General features: G+C 37.2%; 1 protein-coding gene and 1 non-coding gene across 3 annotated transcripts in view; one reads left to right on the forward strand and one right to left on the reverse strand.

Moving 5' to 3' along the window:
* The window catches only part of Fto (FTO alpha-ketoglutarate dependent dioxygenase), a 367,273-nt gene that overhangs the window by 148,149 nt on the left and 191,986 nt on the right, over positions 1-27,138 (forward strand). For both annotated transcript variants that reach the window (XM_026392270.2, XM_026392271.2), the window contains exons 5-6: positions 12,883-12,962; positions 19,623-19,766. In XM_026392270.2, coding sequence (XP_026248055.1) covers positions 12,883-12,962; positions 19,623-19,766 — 224 coding nt within the window. The remainder of the gene's footprint in view (positions 1-12,882; positions 12,963-19,622; positions 19,767-27,138) is intronic.
* Positions 2,920-2,992, reverse strand: Trnaa-ggc (transfer RNA alanine (anticodon GGC)). The gene has a single exon. It is a non-coding gene; the product is annotated as a tRNA-Ala (tRNA).

Here is a 27,138-nt window from a genome sequence, read left to right on the forward strand (position 1 = left end):
ATCTGTCTAATCCTAATCACTTTCCTCAACCTCCAGCACCCCCCAAACTGGGATTAGTTTTCTGCCTCCTAGTACCTTACAATGCAGATTAAATTTCAACACAAGACACCTTGGGGGACACTCACACCATATCCACACCATAGCATCCCTCTTTCTGTAAAGCTGACAGAGCGGGCTCTTCACAGTGAGGTCACATTATTTCCCTGCTTAACATTTTCTGAGAGCTTCCCAGAGTGTTTAGGATAAAGCCCCAATCCCTACTGTGACTGGCAGGGACCTCCATAGTCTTTCCAATTTCCCCTTGTTCTTGGGTGACTGTGCTTGCTGCCCGGGGTACAGTCACTGGGCCCTTCTTCTTCCTCAGGTACAACAAGCAGATCTCCCTTCAGGGCCAGGGCCTTAGCTGTTTGCCCCAACTAGAATATTCTCACTTGAGCTCTTGGCATTGCTGGCTTCTCATTATTCAGATGTCAGCTTAAATGTCACCAGTGAGTGTTTTGTACAAAGCGGTGCTCTGCTTCCAAGTCCCCGTACTAATTCTTGTTAAGTTATCCTGCTTCATTTTCTCATAGCATTCTACATTTGGATTTGTTTGTTGCCTATCTTCCCCTTCGTCATCTTACCTCCATGAGAACAGGTACTTAGTTCTGTTCAGTGTGCCTGGAAAATTGCTTGGTGCTTAGTAATTGCTCACCTTATTTTTATTTTTCCATGTTTTTCATTGGTGCATTGTAAGTATACATAATGGCAGGATTTGATGCTACAGATTCCTACTGGCACATGACATAACAATACAATTTTGCCAATATATTTCCTCACACACCCTATTTTTAAATTAGCAAGTGAAAAGGTTTTGTTTTTAAATTTTGTTTTGTTTTATTTTGTTTTACTGTTAGAATACCATGGAAGAATAACTTTATACACTTAAGTACTGTATGTTATTGGTCTCAATATGGTCAACTTGAGAGTCTTAAAAAATTTTCCACTTTTTAGTTGATATGTTTTTTAAAATAGTGGTTTTTCTTTTGAATAGTAGTTTAAGGTTTACCACAAAACTGAGCAAAAAGAACAGAGTTCCCTGAACCCCTGCCCCATGCAGTGCAGTCTCCCAGCATCCCACACCAGAGGGAGACACTGATTGCAATTGATGAGGCTACATTGACATGTCTCTGTCACTCAGTCTATAGTTTATATTATGTTCTACTCTTGATATTGTATATTCTATGGGTTCTGAAAGAGGGATAATGACATGGATCTACCCTAAAAGTACTCTGTGCTTGCCCACTCATTCTTCTCTCCCCCATCCCTTGGCAACCCTTGAATCTTTGATTGTCTCTATAGTTTCGACTTTCCCAGAATGTCATATATTTGAAATAAGGCAATGCAGTCTTTTTAGATTGGCTTCTTTAACAGTTTATTTATCTATTGACCTACTGAAGGACATCTTGCTTTCATCTACGTTTAGCAACTGGTAATAAAGCTGCTATAAACATTTTGTGCAGGTTTTTGAATGGATATATGTTTTTAGCTCCTTTGGGTTGGTGGATCATATGGTGAGAGTGAGCTTAGTTTTATAAGAGACTGTGCCAAACTGTCTTCAGGAGTGACTGTACATTTTGTTTTCTCACTTCCTGGTAGTGGGGGGGAGTTCTCGTCCCAGCATTTGGTACTGTCAGTGTTTTGAGACTTTCTGGTATTCTAAGCCATAGGTAGTGGCATCTCATTTTTCTTTTAATTTGCAGTTCCCGAATGATAAATGATGTTGGAAATCTTTTCAATGCTTATTCTTCATTTGTGTATATCTTCTTTTGATGAGGCGTTTATTTAGGTCCTTTGCCCATTGTTTAATTGTTTTAGTTTTCTGATTGCTGAGCCCTAAGGGTTCTCAAATATTTTGGATAATAGGCCTTCATTGGACTAGGTCTTGCAAATTCTTTCTCCCAGTCTGTGGGTTGTCTTATTCCATTGGCAGTGTCTTTTGCAGAGCAGAAAGTTTTCATTTTAACAAAGTTAAAAAGAAAGTTTTTTTCAAAGATCATGTCTTTGGTCATGATCATCTAGATTATTCATGATCATCCAGATTTTCTCCTGTGTGATCTTTAGGAGTTTTTATATTTTTACATGTAAGTTTATGATGTAGTTTGAGGTGTTTTTTTTTGTGTGTGTGTGTGTGTGTATGTGTGTGTGTGTGTGTGGAGGGTGTAGCACTTGTGTCTAGATTCCTTTTGTGTGCATGTATGGATGAAGAAACGGTCTCTCCTGCATTGTATTGCCTTTACTCCTTTGTCAAAAATCAGTTGATTGTATTACAAGGGACCATTTTGAGCTCCCTGTTCTGTTCCATTGGTCTGTTTGTCTATTCTTTTACCAAAACCACGCTGTCTTAGTTACACAGCTTTACAGCAAGGCTTCAAGTCACGTCATGTTAGTTCTTAAACTTTCTCTTGTTCTTCCTCAATATTGTGCTGGCTGTTCTGGGCCTTTTGCTTCTCCATGAAAAACTTTGCAGAATCAGTTTGTTAATGTCATCAACTTACTGGGAGTTTGACTGAGATAATAATTGAATTTATAGAACCAGCTGGGAGGAACTGATATCTTGACAATATTGATTATATTAAATATTAAATAGGAAATATCTAAACTTGTATTTAGTTCTTCTTTAATTCTTTCATCTTAATTTTACGACTTTCCTCATATAGATCCTATACTTATTTTATTGTGTCATGCCGGGGATTGAACCCAGGGTCTTGTGGTGTGAGGCAAGTGCTCTGCCACTAAGCTAAATCCCTGATTCCTTGAACAAATTTTAGATTTAAACCTAAATATGGGGGATGCTAATACAAATGATATTGTGTTTTAAATTTCAGATTTCACTTGTTCATTACTGGTGTATAGGAAAGTGATTTTTAAATTTTTGGGTGGGGGTGCTGGGGATTGAACCCAGGGTCTTGTGCATGCCAGGCAAGTACTCTACCAACTGAGCTATATCCCCAGCCCAGAAAGTGACTTTTAAATAATAACCTTATATCATACAGCCTTGCTATAATTGTTCATTAGTTGCAGGAGATTTTTTGTTGTTGTTCTCTCTTAGATTTTTCACATACAGAGTCATGTCACCTGTGAACCATGACAGTTTTCTTTCTTTCTTCGTTTTCTATACACCTTTTATTTCCTTGTGTTCTTTTACTGTATTAGCTGAGCTTCCAGTATGATGTTGAAAAGAAGTGGTGAGCTGGCTGCAGTGGTGCACACCTGTAATCCCAGCAGCTCCAGAGGCTGAGGCAAGAATATTGGAAGTTCGAAGCCAGCCTCAGCAACTTAGTGAGGCCCTAAGCAACTTAGAGAGACCCTGTCACAAAATAAAAAATAAAAGGGCTGGGGATGTAACTCAGTGGTAAGGCCCCTTTGGATTCAATCCTGTCTCCAAAAAAAAAAAGAATAAAAAGTGATGAGAGGGGCCATCTTTTTCTTGCGCCAATTTTGCCTTTAGTTTCTTATTTTATGTATGATGTTATCTGTAGGATTTTTTCTTTTTTTTAGACATTCATTATCATGCTGAGGAAATTCTTCTTTATTCATGGTTTGCTGAGTTTTTTTTTTTTTTGGTCATGAATGGATTCTGCATTTTGTCATATTTTTCTGTATCTGCTGGTGTTATGATGTGGTTTTTCTTCTATAGCTTGTGGAATTGATGGACTTGCATTGAATAATTTTCAGATATTGAACCAGTTTGCATACTTAGGAAAAATCCCTCTTGGTCATAGTGTATAATTCTTTATATTCATTGTTGAAATTAATTCTCTCATATTCTGATGAGGATTTTTCATCTGTGTTCATGAGAGATGTTGGACTTCAGTTTTCTTGTAATGTTGCCTGGTTTTGGTATAAGGATTATGCTGGTCTCAAAGAATGAATTTCAGTATATTCTGTGTTTTTATCTTTGACAGGGATTGTAAATCATTTGTATGCCATCTTTAAATGTTTGGTAGAACTCAACAATGAACATTGCCTAGCTTCTATTTTGCTTTCTGTTTTGGAAGGTTATAAATTACTGATTCAGTTTTTAATAGAGCTATGACTATATTGTCTATTCTTTTTTTTTAACAGATACTTTTACTTTATTTATTTATTTTTATGTGGTGCTGCTAAGGATAGAACCCAATGCCTCACATACGCTAGGCAAACACTGTACCACTAGCTACAGCCCAGCCTCTATATTGTCTGTCCTTATGTGAGATTTAGCAAATTGCGTTTTTTGAGGAATTGGTCCATTTAACCTAGGTTATCAACTTTTGGTGCATAGACGTAGTTGTACTACTTGAGTATTATTATCCTCTTAATGTCTATAGGATCTGTAGTGATGTCATTTCTTTCATTGGCTCATTTTGTTTTCTTGGTCTGGCTAGAAGTTATTAATTTATTGATCTGGTGAGTGAACCATTTTTTAGTTCCAGTGATTTATCTCTGTTGGTTTACTGGTTTTTATTTTAATGGTCTACCTTAATTTTTATGTCTTTTCTCATGCTTACTTCGGATTAACGTGCTCTTCTTTTTCTAATTTCCCAGCTGGAAGCTTAGATTAATGAGTCTAGATCTTTTTCCTTTCTAATATACACATTTGATGCCATAAAATTTTCTCTAAGCAGTGTATCTAACAAATTTTTATAAGTTGCATTTTTATTTTCATTTAGTTCACAATTGTTTATAATTTTCTTGAGATTTCTTCTTTGATCCATATATTATTTAGAATTGTTCAATATCCACATATTTGGGGATTTTTAAAAATTGAGTTTTATTAATTCCATTGTGGTCTAAGGTTGGGTGTTACATGATTTTCATTGTTTTAGATTTGGCAATGTGTGTTTTGTGGCTCAGAGCATGGTCTATCTTGATGACTGTTTTGTGTGAGCTTGATAGAATGTACATTCTGCTGTTGTTGGATGAAATTGTGTACTAATGTTGTTATGGTTTGGATGTGAAGTGTCCCTCAAAAGCTCACATGTGAGACAAAGCAAGAAGGGTTAGAGGAGAAATGATTGGGTTATCAGGGCTTTAACCCAATCAGTGAGTTAACCATCTGATGGGATTGATTGAGTCGTAACTGAAGGCAGGTGGGGTGTGGCTGGAGGGGGTGGGACATTGGGGGCATGGCTTTAGGGTATATATTTGTGTCTGGCGAGTGGAGTTCTCTTTCTCTCTCTCCTTCTTGACCATCATGTGAGCTGCTTCCCTCTACCACACTCTTCTACCATGATATTCTGTCTCACCTTGAGCCCTAGGAATGGAGTTGGCCTCCTATGACTGAGACCTCTGAAATCATGAATTCCCAAATAAACTTTTCTTCCTCTACAATTGTTCCAGTTGGGTCTTTTAATCACAGCAGTAAAAAAGCAGACTAAAATATATGTCAGTTATATCCGGTTGATTGATAGTGTTGTTGAGTTCAACTGTGTTCTTAATGATTTTCTGCCTGCTGCATTTGACCTTTCTGACAGGAATGTTTAAGTCTTTAACTGTAATCATTGATTTGTCTATTTCTTCTTTCACTGCTATCAGATTTTGCTTTACATATTTTGATGCTCTATTGTTAGGTGCATACACATTAAAGATAGTTATGTTTGTCTGAGAGAATTGACCTCTTTATCATTATGTAATGTCCTTCTTTATCCATTATATTTGTTCTGATGTCTTCTCTCTCTGAAATTAATATAGCCAGTTCAGCTTTCTTTTGGTTAGTCTTAGAATAGTGTCTGTTTCTCCATCCCTTTACTTTTAATCTATATGTGTTTTTGTACTGCAGTTAGGTTGCTTGTAGACAACATATAGTTGCACCTTACTTTTTGATCCATACTGATAATTTTTTATGAATTCAGAAATAATATTAAAGTTTATTGTAATATTCCAGAGGCAAATCCACATATTTCTAAAATAGAAACACACATAAGCAAAACATACCTTGTATTTAGACTAATATGGTATATGAATCACTTGCCAAGTGGGGGTCCAAGTCCATTTCTTGCCCCTTCTCCACCTCAAGTATTGTTGACTACAGATTAGGAACTATTGTGTTTGTCATTTTACCAGCAAGGAAATAAAGTTCAAGAAGGTCATGTGCATTGTCCAAATCATAGAGTTAGAAAGAAAGTAGGACTGGAACCAGAATGTTTAATTTTTCTTCTAAAGCCTTTTAGCAGAGTTAGCACCTGCCTAAACCATTTGTTACCAGTGCGTTCTTGGGCAGGTAACCTCACCTTACTAAACCTAATACCTCATTCATGCAAGTGAGTAATGGTATTTCATATAGATGCTTCCCCTGAAAGCACAGGACCTGATCCCGAGCAAGTTCTCTATGCACATTGGTTATAGTTGTGTTTAGACCGTTGATGTGTGAAGTGATTATTGACATAGTTGATTATCTGCTGTATTTGTTACTGTTTTCTATTCATTGTCCTGGTTTTTCATTTTCTTTTTTATATTCTACTTTTTCTGCCATTTGTGGTTTTGAGAATTTTATTTTATATAATTCTATTTTCTTTCCTTTTCTTAACATATTAATAATACTTTTTATATGTATTTTAAAAATAATGCCCTATAGTTTGCAATATTTGTTTACAACTAATCCAAGAATTCTTTCAAATAACACTATGCCACATCAAGGTTTGTACAAATACATTAAAATAACAAAGTATTCCTAATGCCTCTCTCTGATTATTTGCATCACTGTTATCATTTATTTCCCTTATACATAAACATTCATAGGCATGTATTATGCATATATAATTGAATACATGTTTTTTTTGTAAATAATTGTTATCCATTAGAGCAATTAATGATAAAAAAAGATCATTTTTATTTTAGTTTTACATCTTTCTTCTCTAATGCTCTTTCCTTATGTGGACCTCAATTTCTGACCTATATCATTTTCTCTCTGACAGACTTCTTTTAACATTTCTGGGAAGTAAGTCTACTGGCAACAATCCCCTCAATTTGTATTTGTCTGGGGTCTTTATTTCTTCTTCACTTTTGAAGGATAATTTTATAGGATACATAATTCTAGGTTGCTTTGTTTGTTTTGTTTTGTGTTTTAATAACCACTTAGTATTTCACTTTATGCTGCTTTTTAGGTGGAGGGGTTGCCTTTGTCCCATTTGAGCTGGGGTCTTGCTTTGTTGCCCAGACTGGTCTCCAACTCCTGAGCTTTCAGCAGTTCTTTTGCATCAATCTCCTTGGTAGCTGGGGCTACCAGTGTGTGTTGCTGCACCCAGCTCACTTTCAACTCTTCTTGTGTGTTGTGCGTGGTTTCTAAAGAGAAGTCAAATGTAACTTGTTTCTTTTTGGATTAATTATTTTCCTCTCTGGCTTTGTCAAGATTTTATCTTTGATTTTCTTCAGTTTGAATATGATATGCCGAGGTGTATGGCATTATTATTATTATTATGTTACTATTGGTGTTTGCTTGGTGTTTTCTGAGCTTCTGGATCTGTGGTTGGGCATCTAATGTTAATTTATGGAAAGTATTAGTCATTATTGCTTGTTATTTTCTTTAGTTCCTATCTGTATTTTCCTTCTGGTATTCCCACTGTATATACATTCATACATTACACTTTTTGTAATTGCCCCATTGCTCTTGAATATTCTTTTCCTTTTTTAAAAAAATTTTCTATCTTTTTTTGATTTCAGTTTTGGAAGTTTCCATTAACATATCCTAAAGCTCAGAGATCTTTCCTCTGCCATGTCCTATTTGCTAATGAGCCCATCAAAGGCATTCTTCATTTCTGTTACAGTGTTTTTGATCTCTAGAATTTCTTTTTGATTTTTGGATTTCCATCTCCTTGCTTACATTATCCATCTGTTCTTGCATGTTGTCTACTTTGTCCTTTAGGTCCCTTAGCATATTAATCATAGTTTTAAAAATTCATGTTCTGATAATTCTAACATTCCTGTCAGAGCTGACTCTGGTTCTTAATTTTGCTCAGTTTATTTAAGCTGTGCTTTCTGCCTCTTAGAATGCCTTATAAGGGGCTGGAGATAGATATAGCTCAGTTGGTAGAGTGCTTGCCTTGCATGCACAAGGCCCTCAGTTCAATCCCCAGCACTACAAAAAAAAAAAAAAAAAGAAAAAAAGAAAGTAAGAAAGAATGCCTTATACATTTTCTTTAAGGGCAGACATGATATACTGGATAAAATGGAATTATTGTCAGTAGGCCTTTAGTAACATCATGGTGTGGTATGTGGGGAAGGGAAATGGTATGTGCTGTTATGATTATTTCTCAGTCTTTTAGTGACTCTGTACCCCTGAACTGTGAAATTTCACAAGCAATTCTCATTTTTCTTACCGTTCTTGATTGGGACAGGATTCCAAGTGGAGGCTCAAGTTATATATTTTTCTTCCTCCATGTGGAAATCTAATTGGAGCTGAAGGTGGGTATTTCCATTCTCCCACATGGAAAGCTAGAGTTGGCTGGATTAGAAATTTTTCCTCCCTCAGATCAACTGGGATCTGATAAATCTTAATAAGTTAGGTTCTGGTAAAATAGTTTCTCTTGACTGCAGGCCTTGTGAAGAAGAGCAGAATGTTCTGGTGTATTTCAGCATGGCTAATTTCCTCTCCTGGTATGGAAGCAAGAGGAGATTTTTCTCAGCTTCACTGTGGGAACTTGGTAGAACTTCTGGAGAAAAAAACTCACAAATACGTGGGGGGCCTTCTATCTCGGGGTCCCCTGGATTTTTTAACACTCAGTTTGTCCTCATTGAATCTCAGCAATTCAGTAATTATAGTTTAGGTTTCCCTACTCTGATACTGGTTCCTGCAGATATTTCTGCTTGTTGGTTTTTTACTCTGTGAAGTTGTGACTTTCTATTTCCAGACTCTCTGTCTCTTGCCATATTTTGGGGCAGCCGTTTGCCTTATGATCTCACTTCTCTAATGGATATTAGAAGAGCTTTGATTTTTGAGTTTGTTTTCTTACTTGTCAGGCTGGAGTGATGGCTTTTAAGTTCCTTATATGTCAGACTAGAAACTGGGAAGTCCTGGTAATATTTAAATTGTTTTATTGACATTGAATGTAGATGATTCATATGTAGTGATGTCTAATAATTTAAACTATACGATTCTTTTTTTTTTCAATATGATTTCTCTCTAAAGATGTGCAGATTAATGTAACTGAATCAGTCATATATAGAAAATACCTAACATGCCCAGAAAGTTCCCCATGCCCCTTTGCGGTCAGTTTCCTACCCTGGCCCTCCATCTAACACCTGCTCACCTACTGATCTGTGTTCTACATTGTTTTTTTTTTTTTTTTTTTTTAAGGACTGTCTTAGAATTATGTTGTAAATAATCAAAAAGATTTTCTCTTGTTTTATGCTAGAAGTTTTTTGATTTGGCCTCTTACATTTAGGTTTATGATTAATTTTGAGTGACCAGGATAGTAATTCTTGTATAAAATGGTTTATGAGTTATTTCTTCTGCTTCTATTTTCTTGAACAATTAGGGTAGATCTGGTATTATTTTTTCTTAACTGCTTGTTAAAATTCAATAGTGAAGTCATCTTGGCCTGAAATTTTCTTTGTGGGAAGATTTTTAACTATAGTTGCTGTTTGCTTAATAAGATGTAGAACTATTCTTATCAGGCAGTCCTGAGTTGTAGCATGGTTTGATTCTTGGCCTTTACCCACGAGATGCCAGTAGCAGCCCTGTTCTCTCTCAGTTGTTATTTTCTTTTTAACTTTATTTAACTTATTTATTTATATGTGGTACTGAAGATCAAACCCAGGACCTTGTGCATGCGAGGTGAGCGCTCTACTGCTGAGTGCTCTACTGCTGAGCCACAACTGCAGCCCCTCTCTCAGTTATTATTACAGAAATGTTTCTCTATACATTGCTAAAAGTCCTTTGGGAACTACCACGAAGGTGGTAATGACAAAATTGTTTGAGAACTGCTAATCTTAGGTTTATAATGTACATCTTTATCTTACCACAAGATACCTTCAAATGTTAGTATACTGTAGTGTAGCATAGATTGTAACAATCAAGTAGTGTAATATTCTAATTTAACAATCTAGTAGACTTTCATTTCTTCTATCTCTTGTGCTATTTGCATGTATTTTACTTCTGGTTTATGTTTTAATTCTCAGTATATTGTTATTATTTGAGTTTTAAACAATAATTTATCTTTTGATGCTATGTTTTATTTACAACACTTTATTTTAGGGACAGATGCAGATGTTATTTTTCTTTTGGCTGATGAAATAACTACTTTTTAAAACAGTGTTATATTTTATTTGTTTTTTAAAATACCAGTGTGCTAAATATAAATTGCTTTTTCTGAAGTTTTTATTTCACTTTCATTTTGAACAGATATTTTCACTTGGGATATAATTCTAGACTGACGTTTGTTTTCTTTGATCCTCGGTTTTATGACCACAGATGGTAAATCTGTAGTCATCCTAATCTTTGCCCCTCTAGATATAATATGTACCCTTTTCTATCTTTTGTTTAACATTTTTTCTTTATCACTGATCAGAATTTGATCATGATATTACATTAGTTTGGTCTTTTTAAAATTTTGCTTTAAGTTTTCCGAGCCTCTTAATTCTTGTTGTTGTCACCAAATTGGGGATCCTTTTGGATATCATCTCTTCAAAAAATCTCTTTTAGTCATTCTCTCTCCTTTGGGACTCATGTTACATTGTTAATTTATGTTAAATGTTAGTATTGTTCTACCAGTCATTGAAATTCTTTTAGTTTTTGGTAGTTTCTCTCTTTTCCTTAATTTTGGATAGTTGGTGTTTTTGTGTGTTCTAGTTCACTTATCTCTTCTCCTGTAGTGTCTAAATTTCTCTTAATCTCATTCAGCAGGAGTTTTGATCTTTAAGACCTTCATTATATGTGTACAAGATGACATATTCATATGTAAAAAAGATGTTTATATTTTACAAGCTTGTGTATTTTTTTCTTTTTTGCTCTTTTTTCCTTTTTTAAATAGTGGCGTGAAAAATAACTTATCCTACAATTGATGCCATCTTAGAATCAGTGAAAATCTATTTCTTTTTGTAAGTGGATTGCAGTCCACTAAACTTAAACTTTTACTGGTCAGTAACAGGATGCCAAATGTGTTTTGGTAAATAGAGGTTTCAGGTAGGGATAGAGAAATGTGCCCTCCTTCTGTTTTAATATAGCCAGCAATGTTTGAGAAGGTTGAGAATGCTGAGAGTATTTTTTATAATTTTAAGAAAAATTTTTAAAATTTTTATTGGTGCATTATGATTATATGTGATAGTGGGATTCTTTGTAATATACCTGTAACCAGCACTTAACACAATTTAATCAATTCAATACCCAGAACCTCCTGTTTCCCTCCCCTCACCTCTTGCTTTCTCAGTGGTTGCGAGGTATTACCGTTGTATTTGGTTGCTAGCTATTGCACCTTGTATTTGTTGGGCACCAGATTTTATTGAATCCTTTTAAATGCTGCTGGAATTTTCCCAGTGAATAATTGAATTACTTGAATGAGTTGGATCCTTCTAAAGAGTAGGAAACCCTTCTCAGGTCTCTGCACTCTCTGTTTCCTTCTCTCTCTCTCCCTCTCTCTCTCTCTCTCTTCAGCTTCTTCCATTCTAGTATTCTGCCTTAACAAATTTGGCCTTCTTAAACTCTGATCTCTGACCTTTCAACTGACTTCCAGAACTTTCTTACTCTGGCTTTGAAACTATTTCCAGGCAGTAAGTCAGGGCAATTGTAGGTCTGACCTACTTTGTTTCTTTTCCCCCTGGGATCATGTCTTGCCCTGTTTTCTAGTGTCAGAGACATTTGATTCATATTTTTGCTTTCTTTTCAGTTGCTTAAGGCAGAGGTTGTAAACATTGTCGCTGTTACTCCATAATATGTGGAAATGGAAGTCCTTTGGTTGTCATTTTGCTTTTCCTTCAATTTTAGAGGTAATATGGATAGGTTTTGCTGACATATATGAGGCCTGGTGGCCTTTGCCTCTTAGAAACTAAGTCTTATCTTTCTTGTTATCTTGCTAAGAGGCTTGTGTTGATGACATAGGAGGTCATATGTTGTTGGGGAACATAATGTTCGACTGTCTTCTTTTTAGTAGAGGAAGTAATGCCCTAAGCAGAGATGTTTCAGATTTTGCCCGATGCATTGCATTAGTTCCTAGAATATGCAACAACTTGGCCACTGATTTTTCTCCCACTGCTCAGTGGTTTTAAGGAATATTCTCCAGCTGATTATTTTACCACCTACTCCATTCTTGAGTCATGAATCCATAGGCTTGAATTCTATTCTGAGAACCAAACATGGCAACATGCTGAGTTGGTTAGTTTGTTGCCTGGAAAAATATTATTCAAAATTGATACTTTGATTAGAGAGAGAAAGAGGCAGATTTCATATGTTCACTTCCAAATAATAGAAAACAATTATTCTGGCTTATTCTAAAGACTTGGCTGGAAGTAGATCTGTCATGTGACAGAGAAAGAACCTTTGTCCATAAATTGTAACCTTTATAGTAGGTTAGCATCTTAAGACCATATGTAAGTAGGGTGACCATTTGTCATGTTTGTGGAGGAGACTCCTGTTTTACACTTAATTGTCCTGGAATTGCTAGAAGGATCCCTTTCTATTCTTGTGTCCTATTTTAGATGTATGAGTATATCTAATACATGTACATGTATCACACATGTATGTATATATATTATATACGTGTCCTATTTATAAGGAACAGTTTAAAGAATACAGGGTAAGTATTAATTCCTTGCTTACTTTTGTTCCTTAAGTAATGTATTCACAGTTTACTCTGTCTTTACTTAAATAGCAGAAAGTGTATACTGACTAGTAAACATGTTTAAAAAGAATTTTTGGTATTTTTCCTGCAGATGATCTCAATGCCACCCACCAACACTGTGTTTTGGCTGGTTCACAGCCTCGGTTTAGTTCCACCCACCGAGTGGCAGAGGTAAGTGTAAATAAAAATGTGATTCACACTTAATTGGATGTGACAGAAGTGGTTGAGTGAGCAATTTATCACAGAGCTTTGGAAGAGTATTTGATAGAAAAATTGTTTCCATCTAACTTGACTTTAGTCTCTGTTTACTTGCCTTTTTAGCTTTGGGATATATTGGATGCAGGCTTAAAGTGTTTTCACAGCATGGGATAAGTATGTTTTGGTTCTTGGGGTTATGTTTCTTGGAGAAGGTAAATGCCATTGGCAGGTGTTCCTAGCTCAAGATTTTCTTAGTTGGTAGTATCTTTCAAGGTCAAGGGAAAGAGATGGGCCAGAGGAAATGGAGTGAATTTATGTGCTTGTGCATGTGATAGCAGTGGCTGGGTTTAAATGGTTGAGTATTTACATTTCCCTTAACTATATGGGCAAACAAATGTAAATTTAGGAGAAACTAACAGTGGTGCCAAGGAATTTCTGAACTCCCCAGATGTATTCAAAGCCCAGACTTTATTGCTTAATTCTGCCATCCCTTGGCAGTGGCTGCTGGTCAGATGATCAGACTTGTTCAGAATGGAAAGTTAAGAGATGAGGAAAATCCTTAGTAGTTACCCTATCCAGGGAGTGGGGGGATAATCATAAAAGGATTAGAAGTAGACCTCCCACCTAAGCTTGTTACCTGTGCTTGGCCTTATGGGTTGACTTTTCAGGGCACCATGGAACAAGTGTGAAAAAGTAGGACAAAGGCATTGAACGTGTAGGGATGAAGGGATTTAGGAGATTTTAGTATAGCTGATAGGATCCACCAGGACCAAGATGAGACTCTTAGGATCAGGATGGGATGAGAGTGTTGGGGGAATATTGGGTGGCAACAGTTAGAGTGGATCCTAGGGTACCCAAGGGAGTGGCAGGTGAGGCTGACGCCTGCACAAGACCAGATTGTGAAAGGTCTTGAATATCAGATTAGGTGTTTGAGTTTATGTTGCTTGGCAGTTGCAGCTTATTGGTTACTTTTTGTTGATATATTGGCAATAACTTTAGGAGGATACAAATGATGGGGACTTCAATTAAACCTGTCAGGATCCAAACTATGGTAGCAGCAGCAGTAAAAAAGAAAAATTCCCATGAATCTTGGGGGAGGCCTAGAGAGAGACTTGGCAACTAACTGACTGAAATGGATAGAGGGAAGTAAGAATGAACTACTGAAATGACACCCAGGAATGGGGGCGTCTAAGACGAGGGGAGGACATTGGTCCAGTTTTGAACAGGCTGAATTCAACCTGCCACGTGGAGAGGTCTAGCTGACAAATGGAAATGTGGAAGTTAATCTTAGGAGAGAACAAGAAACTCTTCACTTCCACCCACTGCAATAAATACACACACAGAAAAGCTCTCTCAAAGAGCCTTTGGCCCCTGGTTTGAAAAGTACCCCTCCCCAGCCAGCCCTGATGCCTTTGTTCAGGTGGACCAACTTCATAATGTCATTAATTACTTTCAAAATGTCCTGAGACTTAGCTTTTTCAGATTAATCATGGCTGTGTTCCTATCTTCTAATTTTTAGACCAAATTTTGAGTACTAATTAAATAAAGAGGGGACTGTGTATAGTGATTCTGTTGGAAGAAGAACATCACCCTAAATCTATGATTTTTATATTCTTTGTGTTTTATTCAAGCTACATGATATTTTACCAATCAGAAACATAGAATGTGAATTATCTGAATATCTTGCTTTCTGTATTGTATTATCAATCAGAAAACTATGGCCTTTGGGCCAGTGGGCTACTTTTGTAAATAAAGTTTTATTGGAACATAGCCACATTTATTTGTTTACATATTATTCATGGCTGCTTTGGAGCTACAGTGGCAGAGCTAAGTAGCTACAATACACACTTTGTGGCCTATCAGTCTAAATGTTTATTGTTTAGTCTTTTAAGAAAAAGTGTGGCCAAGAACAGTGGTGCTCACCCATAACCCCAGCAGTTTGGGATTCTGAGGCAGGAGGATCACAAATTTAAGGCCAGCCTGGGAAAATTAGTGAGATACCGTTCATAACAAAAAATTAAAAAGACTGGGGATGTAGCTCAGTTGTAGAATGCTCATGGGTTTAATCCCTAATACCAGAGGAGGGGGGAAATTGTGTTCACCTCCATTATAGATGATCCTTTGTAAACAGACATTAAAATTCACCTTAAAATAAAAGTATATTTTTTTAAATCAGTGTGTTAGGTGACTTTTTATTTCTATCTAAATATTAATATCAAAAGTAAAAACTGGTGCTGGTAAAATTACAAGTGAAATGGGTATCTTCATATTCTGGTAGCTTTTCTGAATGGTTGACTTTTTGTAAACCACCTATAGGAATATGTGTTAGGCATCATAAAGATATTCATGTCTTGTGCTCACTTCAGTAACATATAAAATTGGAACAATATAGAGAAGATTAGCATGGAACAAAACAAAATATTCATATCTTTGATCTCATAACACCATTTTGGGGAAGCAAACATAGGAAATAATTCAATAGAATTATATCTATAAAGAGGTTTATCCAGCATGACCAGTACAAGTGAAAATGGGCAGATCCTTAGTTAATTAAATTGTTGAAATTCACCTTAATTGACAACATTGGAAATGGGAATTTTGAATACTTGTGTTAAACAGTGAAAAAACATATACATTGATATGTCTACATTGATTTCAACTGTCTATAGACAAAGAGCCACAATAACAAATAAAAATGGGTGAAGATAGTAGGATTGCTTTTCTTATTTAAACATTTTTATTTTATTGAAATCATTGTTTCTAATATTAGAAGAAGGAAAAGATTTTTTTCCCAGTATTGAAGTTACACTATTGTTTCCCTCGAAAGAAGAGAAGAAAAAAAAATCTATACAATTTTATAACCCTCACTGAGTCTACAAATATCCTCTCTTTACATATTAACATTATGTCTTATCTGTGCCAAACAAAATCATTTGCTGTTTTCTGTGTATTCACAATATGTAGAAAACAGATTGTCTTTTTCTCCTAAATTAATCTATTATTTATGTAGTTCATTAATAATGTATTTAATACAACTATGCATAATAACTGAATCCATAAATCAAATGTTATACAAAGATAGCTATTCATTTGATGTATTCCTCAGAGTTATTCAACTTTTTTTAATGGTTTCAAACTGCCTTTTTTCTTTCTATTGTTTTTATTGGCATATAATAGTCATACAAAATAGTGGGTTTCATTGTGGCATGCTTATACATGCACATAACATAATTTGATCAATTTTAGTCCCTAGTACCTCTTCTTGTCCTCCATTCCCAATCCCCTTTCTCCACCCTACTGGTCTCTCTTCTGTTTTCTGAAAGGATATTGTCTAAAGAAGTGGTATACTGAAATTCAGTTTTGTAACTCAGAGAAGAAACCTATTCTGGTTTTTGGTTGTATATGAGTAGATTATTTCCTTTGGCTTTTGACCTTTATTCATTTTTAGTTTTTTCTATTTGAGTCAGAATGTGCTTGGGATTCAACACAGAATATCTCTTTTTAAATTTAAATTTTATGCATAATTAATTTTTGAGTAGGTAGGTTCTCAAATGGGTCAAAATTAAAAATTGCCGAAAGTTATACAATTAAAAACTCTTTTTCTTCAAGTCAACTAGCTCCCCTTCCCCAAAGCAACCATCATCAGATTTTTGTTGTCCTTTTCCGTGTTAATATATATATGTTATGTATATAACACACATATACACACACAAATGGCAGTCTGCCCTATCCAGCATTCTGTGCTTTTTATTGTGTTTCAAAACCTCATGATAATTATTCATTAGCATATAGTTCTTATTTTGATGTAGGTAAGGTTTTTTTTTTTTTTTTTTACATAGGACACCAAAAGCATAAGCAGCTCAGGAAAAAATAGAAAAACTGAATTGCATGAAAGTTTAAAATTTTTGTGTTTCAAAGTACATCCAGCAAGTGAAAGACTACCCACAGAATAAAAGAAAATATTTGAAAACTATATACCTTGTAAGGTACTTATATTTAGAATATATAAAGAATTCTTAGAATTCACTAAGAAAGAAGAATGCTATTTAAAATGGTGAACAATCTGGATAGGCATGTTCCAAAGAATGTATACAAAGGACAAAAAACATGTGAAAAATGCACATAATTAGTAATTGGAGAAATGTAAATCAAAACCATGATGAGATACCACTTTATCCCCATTAGGCTGGCTAGGGTAAAAAGGATAATACCAAAAAAGAGGAGCCTTGTGAACTGCTGGAAGGAAATTCAGTGGTACAGCCATTTTGGGAAACAGTGTGGTACTTCTTCAGAAGGTTAAACACAAAGTCAACCCTAAGACCCAGCAATTTCATGCTTAGATATAGACCCAAGAGAAATGAAAACTTGTCAATGAATGTTCATAGTAGCTTGATTCATAGTAGCCACAGTGAACACAGCTGAGTTTGATCACTTAATGAATGGATAAACAAATTGTGGCCTATTCATAAAATTGCATATTATTTAGCAGTACAAAGGAATTAAATACCGATACTCACAGCAACATGGATGAACCATGGAAACATGCTACACAGCAGAAGCCAGACATAACGATCACATGTCACAAGATTTTGCTTATATGAAATGTCCTGAATAGGAATATATATGGGCATGGAAAGTTGACAGGTGGTTGCCTAGGGCAGGAAAGTTTGGTGGAAATGGAAGAGATTGACTACTTAAGGGCGTAGGGCTTCATTTTGATGTAATAAAATTATTCTGAAATTAATTGTAACATTCAAAGGGAGATCAGTGAAGGAAAGGGTCTAGGGGGTTGGAGGGAGGAAGTACTGGGAAGTGATATTGGCCAAATTACATTGTTCTATTGTATGCATCTATAAATATATAGCAATAAATCCCATCATTATGTACAATTATAATATATGTGGAAAGAGAAAAAAACAAATAAAATTAATTGTAGTGATGGTCATACAACTCTGTGAATATATTTTAGAATATTGAATTGTATGTTTTAAATAGCTGAATTTTATATATGTGAATTATAATTCAATGAAGTTTTAGCAAAAAGAAAGAAAGAAAGAAAGAAAGAAAGAAAGAAAGAAAAAGGAAAGGAAATCTCCCCAGCTCTGATCATAAATTCTTTATACCAAATAAAAGTCTTTGCACCAGGAAAAAAAAATTGGCTGCAAATAAGGTTATATCATAGTGCATTTAATTGCCCCCCCCTTTTTTAAATTATTTGTAGTTATGGATGGGCATAATACCTTTATTTTATTTATTTTATGTGGTTCTGAGGATCAAATCCAGTGCCTCACACGTGCTAGGCAAGCACTCTACCACTGAGCCACAACCCCAGCCTTTACTGGTTCCCCTTTGATGGAAAATTTAGATCTTTTCCCATCTTTGGCTATGATAAATGGCTGTGCAATTAATAACCTCTTATGTAGGTCACCATATACTTGGGCAAGTAAAGGTGGGAGTAGAATAACTTTCTAGAAAGTCATTTAAAAATATGTTGTGGCAGGAGGCCTGTGGGATAAAAGTGATTGGTAATTCACCTCTATTCTTTGTTTTTTTCTTTGTAGAAAATGGAGCTGCCCGCCCTTGTGCTCTCAGCACTTTGGGGTCGTCATATTAAAATGTATATTAAGTCGAGCGTCTGTTTTTTGGCTCTGAAATTTTGTTTTTCCCAGGCTTGTCGATGTCATATTATATAAAATGGCAGCAACTGTGCAGAGAATATTTATACCAGAAGATTGGCCTTCAACGTTATTTCTAAGGGCTCAGTTTAAATTATAAATACAAAAATAAAAATATTTTAGGGTTATATTTCCCTCATTGTGTCTAACAGATAAATATATAGTGCTTGTTTTTTATCATTGTAGGAAATACTTTCATTATCAAAATAAATGGAAGCATACTCCATCTGTACCCTCTTCTTTTCTGACACATGATTATTCAGAGGAGTTTGTCCATTTGACCTCTGTTTTGTTCCCTCAGACTCAGAGAGGGATGAACTAGTTATCAGTGTCCTTGCTGATACCCAAGTACTAAGTTTTGCCTTTGAATGAGCTTTGAGGGCATGAACCACATATTCTCCATTATTTGAATCTGTTCTGCTAAGGACCTCAACTGCTAGTATATGTTTTTTGTAGAAAAAGGAAATAAATTTCTTTGCCTTGTATTTATAAGTTCAATTTTTTTCCTGCCATAACTATTCTATTTCATATTTCATGTTCTACAGCCTGGGTACCTTTTTTTCCCATTGTTAGATTCATGACACTTGAGATAAAATCAATGTCCTTGACTTGTTGATTAAGTAGTTATTTGTTCAATAATTGTTGCTTTTCTCCCACATTTAGGACTCAGTTCTAGTTGCTATAGTATATGTAGAAAAAATATGTACATACAGAAGGCCTTAGTCTCAGGATACTTACTGTGTAGTTAGAGATAGGAGACCCACATGCTAAAAGAAAACCTGTAAGCCAAGTGGCCAGGGATGGATCCAGTGAGCAGGTCACTGTATTAACTCTTGGGTGAAGGAGTCTGGGGATGACAGATGAATTCACAGAAAAGATATGCCAAGAATACTAGGAAGAGTGGCATGGCAGCCTTGGATTTCTCTCATACTCTCCCTTGCTGGTTCTGTCTTGGCAGTGCTCCACGGGAACCTTGGATTATATTTTACAGCGCTCCCAGGTGGCTCTGCAGAATATCCGTGATGACCTGGAGAATGGTGATGTCTCTTTGAAATCCTTTGAGCCTGCCATTTTGAAACAAGGAGAAGAAATTCACAATGAGGTGAGTAGAGTACTTTCAAGAACTGGGAAGGGTCTGAGATTCTACCCTCTCTGCAAGCCAACAAGTTGATCTGCCACAGTGTCATGCTGGTATGAGACAGTAGTCTCTGAAGTCAAAGGTGAAGGACAGGTTATGACAACAATGGCAGTAGCAAGACTATCAACATTTTTGTGCTAGTTCTTGGTCTTTGGGCAAAATCCGATAGACTGGGTAGCTTCTAAACAACAGGCATGTGTCTTCACAGTGTAGGGGCCGAGGAGTACATGACCAAGTACTGGCAGTTTTGGTGTCTGATGAGGGTATATTTCCTGGTACATAGATTGTCCCATCTCACTGTGTCTTCATATGGTACAAACTAGCCCCCTTGGTCATCTTTTGTAGGTGCACTAGATCCATTCATGAGAGCTCAGCCCTCCTGAGTTTTCACCTCCCCAAGGCCCATCTCTTAATACCATCATCTTAGGAGTTAAGATTTCAACATAAGAATTTGGGGGAAACAGCAGCATTTAGACCACAGCGTACTCTAAGCCTCTTATTTCCATAGGGTGATGCAATGTGGACCAGATAATATGTTTACTGGGAAGAGCTGCATTATAAGAGAGGAGCCTTGAACTAAGGGAACCTGCCTTTCTTCTGGTGCTAGTCAGCAGGCTTGTCCTTAGCTCCAGATGGAGATAGTGTCTCACTTTTCAAGTCTGTAAGCAGACCTTCCCCTTGTTCTCCAGGGAGACGCTATTGCTCCCTTCCAAGGCCCTTCACTGTACAAGCTCCTTGCAGTGAGTATCTGAAACACAGGACAGTCAGTGCCTTGCTCACAGCACATGCAGAAATACTAGTGACCGTGCTTTTCCTTTTACTTATGAAATTAGGTGCATTTCAGCAGTCTATGAGACCCTCAGGTCTTGATTGCATTCATTAATGTTTCACAAATTTACTATTCTTCCAATTTTTGCTTTATCTTTGGCTCAGTATATTGTTAACTAGTAGTTTTCTTTAAGCCAACTCATTTGTTACAAAAATCATGTTCTTTAAAAAGGAAAATTTACCTTGCTACTTTAAGTGGAAATCCAGCATGACTAATCAAAAAAGTAGCAGAGTAAGAAGATCCAATGAAAAAAGAGTGATGATATTATATTCTAGTAAGTACTATTTCCTGGAGAAGACTCTGAGGCTAAGGTCTCCTTTCTTCAGTAAAGAAAGGAGAAAAGTGGCAATGGTTTCATGATTTCCTACATTTTTAAAAAATTATTTAATTCCACCCTTCAATTAAGTGAATTTTATGATGGGTAAATTATGCCTTTTAAAAAACTGTCAATGGTTTGGGGTTGTAGCTCTGATGTAGAGCGCTCGCTTAACATGTGTGAGGTACTGGGTTCAATCTTCAGCACCATATAAAGCAAAATAAAGACACATGTCCACCTATAACGACAAAATAAATATTTTAAAAAACTGTCAAAAGAATTAACAAGTGATAAAGAATCATTGAAGGCTGTTACCAATCTGAGATTTTCTCTAGTATAATCAGGATTGGTAGAGAATTGGTAATATAAGTGTTTTCATTCATGCATTCAATAAATACTGACTGAGCATATGCTGGACATTCTTCTGGGATATACTGGTAAAGAAAAAAGATACCAGTATAGCGCAATCACCATGAACAATAAACAATACATTGGTAAATGATGTTAGAAGTCGCTAAGTGCTACTGAAACAAACCAATCAACAGAGCAAGTTAAAGGGGACTGAGAGAACTAAGGGGCGTCCCTGTTAAAGTAGAATGTCCTTTGAGTAGCTACTTGAAGAAGGTGAGGGAGTAAGCTATGAAGATATCTAGATGTGTTAATTAGTTTTCCTTTACTGTAACAAAATACTGAGAAAAACAACTTAAAGCAGGAAAGGTTTATTTTATATCATGGTTTCAGTCCATTGTCGCCTGGCTCCATTGCTTTGGGCCTAAAGCAAAGCAGAACATCACGGCAGGGTGTGGTCGAAGAAAGCTACTCACCTAATGGCAGCCAGGAAGCAGAGAGAGAAAGAGAAATAAAGGGGTTGGGACAAGACATAACCCTCCAGGGTACACCCCCGGTGACAAGCCTCCTCCACCTGACTCCTGTTTCCACCACCTACCAGTCGCACCACCAACTGGGGACCAATTTTTTCAACACATGAGCCTCTGGGGGACATCCCAGATCCAAATGATCACCCTGGTGAAGAGCATTCCAGAGAGAAGCTCCACTGCAAAGGCTGTGGGTGAGGCAGAGCTTGGTGTTGGTGGACTAGCTGGAGAGTGTGAGTGCAGGGAAGGAGGCTTCCAGAAGGAGCTGAGGTCACAGGTAGAGTGTCAAGAGACTGAGGAAGAGCAGATGGTCAAGGTCCTCGGAGGACCCTAGGAGGACCCTAGGACGGGGCTTTCCTTTACACTGGAGGAAAGTGAGGAGTCATTGAAGGGTTTGGAACAGAAGGTAAACAGTGTCTGCACCCACGCTGACATATATCTTTTTAATATCTGAAAAATTTTGTGAAACACAATCAAACTTTCCAGAACCAAAGGCAAAGAAGTTCTTCCTTTGAGGGGAATAGTAACCCCTTGCAATGGGAAGCTGACTTTCTTTTCTTAATTGTGCCCAATAAGTGTCCTACTTTCCCTACCATCAATCCTGGCTGGAGACATTGCTGATAGATAGAATTGCTGAAAAGATAAACATTTATTGGGCTGGTGACCTCACTGAATTATAACTGGGAGCCAAGTTATGTCTTTTTCCATTGTGTAAAAATTCTCATCTGGAAATTCAGTTATTTCCTTCTGTAAAGATCTTACAATTTTGGGAGTCAGATTAGCAGATCGGGTACTGTCTTTAACCGGCATATAGGCTGTTCTGTTTTGCTCTCCTTTCCCGTCTTCTCTGACTGTGATGTTTTGTTATCATCTGTGGGCAAATAAAATCTACAAAATCACACTGTTTATCTCACAGTAGAATATAGTCATCTGAATCCATCTGCTTCAGAAAGTGACGGGCTGTTTTTGACAATGTATATGTCAGGGAGGGGGGGCACAGATGTAGCAGCAATCTTAGTCCCTTGAGACCAGCCTGGGATTAAATGGAGAGAGATCTTGAGTCTTAGTATCATGTGTGCCAGCGTTTGCCACCCCCACCCTCCATCTTCAATTCTTCAAGGTCATCTCCTTCCTTAAGAATCGATTCCATATGTCAGGATGCTTTGGCAGATAGTATTCTTTTGCCATACAGGATGGCCTGGGATCGAGCAACCCCACGTCTTCTCTGTACTGTGTTCTGATGTTAAACAAAAGTGCCAGTGTCCATAATAGTTACTCAGTTTCTTCTTATTTGCTTTCCTCTTTCTTCAAAGCCACAAACCTTTGCCGGACTAATAATAGGGAGAGAAGCCCATGATTTTAAATGCTATGTGCTTTCAGGCTGTCTGGCTTTAAGAGTGGCTTGTTTTCCTTGTCTAGGATGGTTTCTAACTTAGCAATTTGGGAAGTTTAGGCCCAGGAACTGAGTACCTTTTAGATTTTTTTTTTCTGCTTTAAGATGCTTGGGAAAGATTCATGTTCATGTATAAGCATGATCTCCCTCTGTGTTATTAAATTGTTTGTTCTCATTCTTAAAAACAGTAAAATGTGGAATCAGTTTCTCCTGGGAGATATCCTGTTTGGTGGGTTTGTTTGGCTCTCCTGTCCTTCTGATCAGACCTGCGTCTTCCTTATAGCTGTGGTGCCAGGGTCTGAATAGGGTACCTCTTTGTAGATTGCACCTTACCATATCTCCCTGGCCTCATTTCTTCCTCAGTGAAATAGCTTATTTCGGTTGTTACAGCGAGATATCAGCTCTAAGGGGCATGTTCACGTATCTCAGGAGGCAGCTATGATCAATAGTCTGTACAAAGGTGGTAGAAGAAAAGCCGGTGGTATTTGCTCACCTGTAGGAGTGCAGGAGATTATTTCCAACTGTTTGGTGTTACAGCTAGCATCCTAGAACTAGGATTTTAGAGTCTTACAAGCTTTATTCCCCCAAGTGCCTGGTGACAGAGGTTCAGGCAGGTGATAGATCCTGTTTCTTTCTCTGGGTATTTCTGGGAGAAAAGCTTTTCTTGGTCGATCTCTTTTTTGACTATTCCGTGGAGAAGGCAGGTACAGGGAAGAGGGTTACAGAGATGGTTTTCTGGGTCACAGCTGTGAACCTTAATCTACTGTGAACATGTTTTCATTTTTCTCTGGAGACCTAGAAGCCCCTCCAAGATTCTGCATGGTCTCCCGACCGTTAATCTTCCTGATGCCTGTGGGCTTGAAGTTCCTCCTATTGTAAGTGCTCAAAAGATTAGATAATAGGGACCCTTCATTAAGTGCATGTCAGAAATCAGGGAGTTTGGTTTCTAAGCATAAAGAAGACCGAACCTGGAAAGTTGTCTCCTCTTGTTCTGGTCTTCAGGGACCCCCATCACCACGGAGTGTTTCTGGGTCCCCAGTCAGTGTTTGCCCTCCTGACAACTTGTCTCTTATTTCTGCTCTGTTAGCTGCAGGCCTCCTTGGGGGGACTGCACTCAGGAGGAGGGAGAAGACCCTGGCCCTGTCATGGTTAGAAACTTTCATGAGTCAGTCACTATGGTTAGTTTTGATTTTTTTTTTCTTAGTCTAAAGTAATAAGGCTTCCACTGGATTCTAAGTCCTGTGTTTCTAGTTTTGTGTACAGTCCGCCCTACAACTTGTCTTTCTATCCCCGAGTTTAGGGGGCAACTGGGATCAAACCCAGGGCCTCATCCATGCGAGGCAGCCACCCTGGCCCTATGCTTGAAGTCCTAATCCCTACTCCCCACCATTTTCTTAACTCAAACTCTGAATCAACTGGAAATATTTTTTGCTTCTTTACATGATTTTAAGAAGGAATTAAAAAAAAAAGCAATTACTCCTCTTGGCAGTGGGGAAACTGGTAAGAGTGGCCTTCAATTAAAATCCTGTAAAAATTTTTTTTGCCCACAACATTGAAGTGAAAAAGTCAGGTCATGGCGTGGAATCAAATGCATGCCAGTGGATTCGGTGTCCACAAAGATTGTATCTCGTGGGCAGCCCTTCAAATCGTGAGTAAAGCTCTGTTGGGAGTAGGTCCCCAGAGTTGAATTCTCTCATTGACACCAGGGGAAGGGGTGGATCAGAGTTGACATCAATGTGGAAACTTCTCCTGCTCAGAAAATTTCATCGGATTATGAGACACTTGCCAATGATCAGTTCTAGGGCTTGTGCTCTTGTTGAGTTTGTATTCTTTGCTTCCAGCAAGGACCTGGCACTCAGTTGACAGTTCCTTATTATTCCAGCTAGTCCTCACCACAAACCTGTGCGGTTATTATGTAATTATCCCTCCTCTGCGGATGGCATAGGTCATCCATAGTGGAGCCCAGTTTTAAACTGACTCCAGAGCTCTTATTCTTAACCATGACAGGATCTGCCTCAAAAAGCAGGGAGGTAGATGAGAGGAAGATGAGGGCATTATCCAATCAAAGGGACAGGTCTTTTTCTTTGCTTTCCTGTCTAGTGACAGTGGCCAGATAGGCCCTTCTCCTTGCTTCCGAGTTTTGATTTATTGAAATCCAGGTTCTAGCGAACCCTGATAGGCTAAATGACCTGATTATATGTGATAGTGTGTTGGATTTCCTGGGATACCGTGGTTGCCAGGGTTTGTGCATTTTGCCCTCTTTGGTGGAAATAACCAGCCCAAAGGCTGGAAGGTCTTGTCAGTTCTTGCCAACATAGGGCTTGATGCATTGCTGACAGGCTGTTCTGATAGTGTGAACAAATTTCATGTGAAACTCTTTGAAAAGAGCTCATTTTTCCCCTTGTAATAAATATTGTTAAGCTTGTATCTTCGCTGAAGTTATCTTTGCTGAAGTTAAACTATGTTTATACTCGTTCTCCTTTCAAAGCACTCAAGTTCACTTCTGTTAACCACTGTCTTTCAATGCCACAGATTAGGTGTAGCAACTGTTGTCTTAATATTGTCTACATTCCTTTTTTTGTTTTGTTTTGTTTAAACAGCTTTAACTGAAATCAGTTCTACATATCAAACAAACATTTAGTTAATGTAAACTAAAACCTTTTCATATGCCTGGGTGTTCTCAGGTTACTTACTGTGAGCCATTTTTACCATTGTCTAACCTTTACAAGTTGCTTTTGTTTGCTTCATGAAAGTTCAATGTGGATAAACAAACAAAAAAAATTCTTTGTGGCAACAGGTGACAATTGTAATGGCTGGGCACCTGTGCATGGAATACAATCACCATAGCAAAACCAGATGATCCAGCACAGAACTGTGATTGCTGCACATTTCTTTAGAGGGTAGAGGTAAAAAGTTTTTAGACTAAATGGTGTTATACTTTGATGGTACAATTTGATTTTCAAGATGAAGATGGGTACTAGGAGACATGGAGCATAGATAGGAAGTGATTGATTAAGCTTCTGAAGCGTTACTCAGCTTCTCATCTGTGTATGTTGGGGTTATTTCAGTTACAAGGGAAAGAATGGTGAACCTGAGTTGGCTTACATCTTCAGGAATGGCTTGATCAAGAGTCAGTTGGTGTTACCAGGACCTGGTTTTTAACTTTTTATCTGGTATCTGTCTCCTTCTGTGTTGATTCCACTCTTCTTTTGAGGGCAGGATGACTATTACAGAGTCTTCTTCCTGTATCTTCTGACAATCTTGTGACCCTTTCTGATCATCAGAACATATTACTGTTCTTCCTAAATCCAAGTCTGTGTCTAGAGAAATGGGATAGGCTGATTGTCTTATACTTGGGCTGTCAGTTCTGCCCCTAGTGTTGGTACCAGAGCTCTACCTAGGTCACATGGACTGAGACTGGGGAATGGATGGTGATGGATTACCAAGAGAATACCAAGTTTCTGCTAGATTAGTCGGAGAATGCTAAGGGTAGCAAAAAAGAAAAGTTCACCGTAGTGAGTTCATAAGAAGGGAAATAAATTATTGGTATCTTTGCCATTTTTTCCCAGTTGCCATTAGTCCTTACTGAGTTGACAAGTGACAATTTGAATAGCTTTGTAGGTTTAATGTATCCCTCCATAGTTAATTTTACATTGTTTGGTTATATGGGCCGAGATTATCACCAATTTCTACTAGTCTATAGGAAAGCTCTTTATTTAAATCTAAGAAACTTGCAATTGATACTGCTAGTATGTGGCCTTGTCTTCATTAACATGTTTTAATGAGAATATTTTAAAAGTCCATTGACAACTAAAAAATATATTTTTTAAAAAAGAGAACATTTTGTTTTGATTATGTATGTCCTGTACATAGTGCAGGTTGCTTATACTTTAGGATCTCAGTATTTGTTGTTGATTGACTTA

This window comes from Urocitellus parryii, chromosome 15, assembly GCF_045843805.1.
Source record: "Urocitellus parryii isolate mUroPar1 chromosome 15, mUroPar1.hap1, whole genome shotgun sequence".
Classification (NCBI taxonomy): Eukaryota; Metazoa; Chordata; class Mammalia; order Rodentia; family Sciuridae; genus Urocitellus; species Urocitellus parryii.